Source organism: Cetorhinus maximus, unplaced genomic scaffold (assembly GCF_964194155.1).
Source record: "Cetorhinus maximus unplaced genomic scaffold, sCetMax3.hap1.1 HAP1_SCAFFOLD_4948, whole genome shotgun sequence".
In the NCBI taxonomy this organism is placed as follows: domain Eukaryota; kingdom Metazoa; phylum Chordata; class Chondrichthyes; order Lamniformes; family Cetorhinidae; genus Cetorhinus; species Cetorhinus maximus.
In genome coordinates this window covers 1-5,000 of record NW_027600846.1, presented here as the reverse complement: position 1 = coordinate 5,000, position 5,000 = coordinate 1, and the positions used below count along the sequence as shown (strand labels likewise).

The window sequence follows — 5,000 nt, the reverse complement described above, 5'->3', positions numbered from 1 at the left end:
CTGACCTTTCAGATTGACCGCCCCTTTAACACTGACCATTCAGAGTGACCGCCCCTTTAACACTGACCTTTCAGATTGACCGCCCCTTTAACACGGACCTTTCACAGTGACCGCCCCTTTAACACGGACCTTTCACAGTGACCGCCCCTTTAACACGGACCTTTCACAGTGACCGCCCCTTTAACACGGACCTTTCACAGTGACCGCCCCTTTAACACGGACCTTTCACAGTGACCGCCCCTTTAACACGGACCTTTCACAGTGACCGCCCCTTTAACCCTGACCTTTCACAATGACCACCCCTTTGCCCCTGACCTTTCAGATTGAGCACCCCTTGAACACTGACCTTTCAGATTGACCGCCCCTTTAACACTGACCTTTCAGAGTGACCACCCCTCGAACCCTGACCTTTCAGAGTGACCGCCCCTTTAACACTGACCTTTCAGAGTGACCACCCCTCGAACACTGACCTTTCAGATTGACTGCCCCTTTAACACCCTGACCTTTCAGATTGACCGCCCCTTTAACACTGACCATTCAGAGTGACCGCCCCTTTAACACTGACCTTTCAGATTGACCGCCCCTTTAACACTGACCTTTCACAGTGACCGCCCCTTTAACCCTGACCTTTCAGAGTGACCGCCCCTTTAACACTGACCTTTCAGAGTGACCGCCCCTGACCGCCCCTTTAGCCCTGACCTTTCAGAGTGACCGCCCCTTTAACACCCTGACCTTTCACAGTGACCGCCCCTTTAGCCCTGACCTTTCAGAGTGACCGCCCCTTTAACACTGACCTTTCAGAGTGACCGCCCCTTTAACACTGACCTTTCAGATTGACCGCCCCTTTAACACTGACCTTTCACAGTGACCGCCCCTTTAACCCTGACCTTTCAGAGTGACCGCCCCTTTAACCCTGACCTTTCACAGTAACCGCCCCTTTAACCCTGACCTTTCACAGTGACCGCCCCTTTAACCCTGACCTTTCACAGTGACCGCCCCTTTAACCCTGACCTTTCAGTGACCACTCTTTAACCCTGACCTTTCAGAGTGACCGCCCCTTGAACATTGACCTTTTACAGTGACCGCTCCTTTAACCCTGACCTTTCACAGTGACCGCCCCTTTAACACTGACCTTTCAGAGTGACCGCCCCTTTAACACTGACCTTTCAGAGTGACCGCCCCTTTAACACTGACCTTTCAGAGTGACCGCCCCTTTAACACTGACCTTTCACAGTGACCGCCCCTTTAACCCTGACCTTTCACAGTGACCGCCCCTTGAACATTGACCTTTTACAGTGACCGCTCCTTTAACCCTGACCTTTCACAGTGACCGCCCCTTTAACACTGACCATTCAGAGTGACCGCCCCTTTAACACTGACCTTTCACAGTGACCGCCCCTTTAACACTGACCATTCAGAGTGACCGCCCCTCGAACACTGACCTTTCACAGTGACCGCCCCTTTAACCCTGACCTTTCAGTGACCACTCCTTTAACCCTGACCTTTCAGAGTGACCGCCCCTCGAACACTGACCTTTTACAGTGACCACCCCTTTAACCCTGACCTTTCAGAGTGACCGCCCCTTTAACACTGACCTTTCACAGTGACCGCCCCTTTAACACTGACCTTTCACAGTGACCGCCCCTTTAACACTGACCTTTCACAGTGACCGCCCCTTTAACACTGACCTTTCACAGTGACCGCCCCTTTAGCCCTGACCTTTCAGATTGACCGCCCCTTTAGCCCTGACCTTTCAGTGACCGCCCCTCAAACCCTGACCTTTCAGTGACCGCCCCTTTAACACTGACCTTTCAGAGTGACCGCCCCTTTAACCCTGACCTTTCACAGTGACCGCCCCTTTAACACTGACCTTTCACAGTGACCGCCCCTTTAACACTGACCTTTCACAGTGACCGCCCCTTTAACACTGACCTTTCACAGTGACCGCCCCTTTAGCCCTGACCTTTCAGAGTGACCGCCCCTCAAACCCTGACCTTTCAGTGACCGCCCCTTTAACACTGACCTTTCAGAGTGACCGCCCCTTTAACCCTGACCTTTCACAGTGACCGCCTCTTTAACCCTGACCTTTCAGAGTGACCGCCCCTTGAACATTGACCTTTTACAGTGACCGCTCCTTTAACCCTGACCTTTCAGTGACCGCCCCTTTAACACTGACCTTTCAGATTGACCGCCCCTTGAACTCTGACCTTTGACTGACCGCCCCTCGAACCCTGACCTTTCAGAGTGACGGCCCCTTGAACCCTGACCCCACCCCGCGCCCACCCCCCCACCCCACCCCGCCCCCCCCACCCCACCCCCATACCCTTTGCCCCCTGACCTACCCCTCTTCTTCCTCTTGAGCCCTTTGCCCCTCTTGCGCCCCCTGCTGCTGCGGCTGGTCGAGCCGTCCGAGGGCACCGAGAAGCTGTTGATCGAGGCACCGTCAAAGTCCGAGTCCATGTCCAGGTCGTCCTCCTCGCTCTGGCCGTGGCCCAAGATATTGGGGGAGTGGGGGGTGGGGGTGGGGGCAGGAGAGACAGAGAGAGAGAGAGAAAAACGTCAAAAAAAGGATCCATCGCCCTTCCCAAGATGGCCGCCCTCTGACCTCTCACCCCCCTCGGCAACTGGGGTCAGAGGTCAGGGTGGGGCCACCTCACTCCCCAGAAGTCAAATGGCGCCGTCTCCACACACCTCCCACTCCCCGCCCCCCCCCACACCCATCCCCAGGCAACCTGGCCTCCTCTAGGCCACCCCACCCCCTCCTCACCTTGACCCCCGAACTCCGACCGAAGGTCAGAGGGCAGGAGCGAGAAAGGGCGCCCCAAAAGTAAAAAAATGCCTTTCCCAAGACGGCCGCCCTGGCTACCACCCTGCCCCTTTGCCCCTCTTCGACCCCGTTCCCGCGACCTCCGACCTTGTGCCCACATCCTGCTGGCACATTTTTGCTCCCCACCCCCACCCAACAAACCCAGCCTGCCCCCACCATCAGCCCCCGGCACCCCCAACCGCGCTGTTTAACTCCTTTGGAGTCCGCCAAACCAGCTACATTAACATTAAACAAGGGATAAAATAAATACAGCCCCCTAAATTAGGGAACGACAAAACCAAAGGACAAAACTTAAAGGAACCACCCCCCTGTTTTAACCCGGACTGGGAAGGCCGGGAGGGATATTGGACTAGGAAGGCGGCGCAGAGTCCCAGTGCTCGCAATAGGGGAGGCCGGATGGGACCCCGGGGGATGGGGGTCAGAGGGCCCGAGGGCAGGGGATGGTTTAAGGAGGAGAGGGAAGGAGAGGCAGGTCATACGCACCGAGGAACGTTTGCGCTTGCTCCCAAAGCCCCCCAGCTTAATCTTCAGGGGGGCCACCTTCTTCGGCTTCGTTTTCTTCTTCAGCTCCGTGCCCGGCACCCGAGGGCCCTTAGGCTTCCTGCGGGCGTTGGGACCTGGGGTGGGGGGAGAGACAGGAGGAACGTTAGTACTGGAGGAGAGACAGGGGGCAGGACCGACGAGTCTCACGAGGCCCGGGCGGACAACAGGCCTCACGACGCCCGGAGTTGGGGGGAGAGACGACAGGCCTCAGGCCTCATGGCGCCCGGGTGGAGACGACAGGCCTCAGGCTTCACGACGCCCAGGTGGGGTGGGGGGAGACGACAGGCCTCACGACCCCCGGGTAGAGACGACAGGCCTCACGACCCCCGGGTAGAGACGACAGGCCTCACGACCCCCGGGTAGAGACGACAGGCCTCACGACCCCCGGGTAGAGACGACAGGCCTCACGACCCCCGGGTAGAGACGACAGGCCTCACGACCCCCGGGTAGAGACGACAGGCCTCACGACCCCCGGGTAGAGACGACAGGCCTCACGACCCCCGGGTAGAGACGACAGGCCTCACGACCCCCGGGTAGAGACGACAGGCCTCACGACCCCCGGGTAGAGACGACAGGCCTCACGACCCCCGGGTAGGGACGACAGGCCTCACGACCCCCGGGTAGAGACGACAGGCCTCACGACCCCCGGGTAGAGACGACAGGCCTCACGACCCCCGGGTAGAGACGACAGGCCTCACGACCCCCGGGTAGAGACGACAGGCCTCACGACCCCCGGGTAGAGACGACAGGCCTCACGACCCCCGGGTAGAGACGACAGGCCTCACGACCCCCGGGTAGAGACGACAGGCCTCACGACCCCCGGGTAGAGACGACAGGCCTCACGACCCCCGGGTAGAGACGACAGGCCTCACGACCCCCGGGTAGAGACGACAGGCCTCACGACCCCCGGGTAGAGACGACAGGCCTCACGACCCCCGGGTAGAGACGACAGGCCTCACGACCCCCGGGTAGAGACGACAGGCCTCACGACCCCCGGGTAGAGACGACAGGCCTCACGACCCCCGGGTAGAGACGACAGGCCTCACGACCCCCGGGTAGAGACGACAGGCCTCACGACCCCCGGGTAGAGACGACAGGCCTCACTACCCCCGGGTAGAGACGACAGGCCTCACGACCCCCGGGTAGAGACGACAGGCCTCACGACCCCCGGGTAGAGACGACAGGCCTCAGGCTTCACGACGCCCAGGTAGAGACAACAGGCCTCAGGCTTAATGACAACTGGGGCGGGGAGACAACAGGCCTCAGGCTTCACGACGCCCGGGTAGAGACAACAGGCCTCAGGCCTCACAATACCCGGAGGGGCAGACAACAGGCCTCAGGCCTCATGACACCCGGGGGCGGGGGAAACAACAGGCCTCAGGCCTCACGACGCCCGGGTGGAGACGACAGGCCTCACGACGCCTGGGTAGAGACAACAGGCCTCAGGCTTCACGATGCCTGGGGCGGGGAGACAACAGGCCTCATGCTTCACGATGCCTGGGGCGGGGAAACAACAGGCCTCAGGCCTCACAACACCTGGAGGGACAGACAACAGGCCTCAGGCCTCACGACGCCCAGAGGGACAGACAACAGGCCTCAGGCCTCACGACGCCCGGAGGGACAGACAACA

General features: G+C 59.8%; 1 protein-coding gene across 1 annotated transcript in view; it reads right to left on the bottom strand.

Moving 5' to 3' along the window:
* Positions 1–3,444, bottom strand: part of LOC144678624 (chromodomain-helicase-DNA-binding protein 5-like) — a gene marked incomplete at both ends in the record, with an annotated part of 5,949 nt that extends 2,505 nt beyond the window's left edge. Inside the window, 2 exons of the mRNA XM_078538358.1 lie at positions 2,343–2,481; positions 3,311–3,444. Coding sequence (XP_078394484.1) covers positions 2,343–2,481; positions 3,311–3,444 — 273 coding nt within the window. The remainder of the gene's footprint in view (positions 1–2,342; positions 2,482–3,310) is intronic.
* Between the last annotated feature and the right edge of the window lie 1,556 nt (positions 3,445–5,000).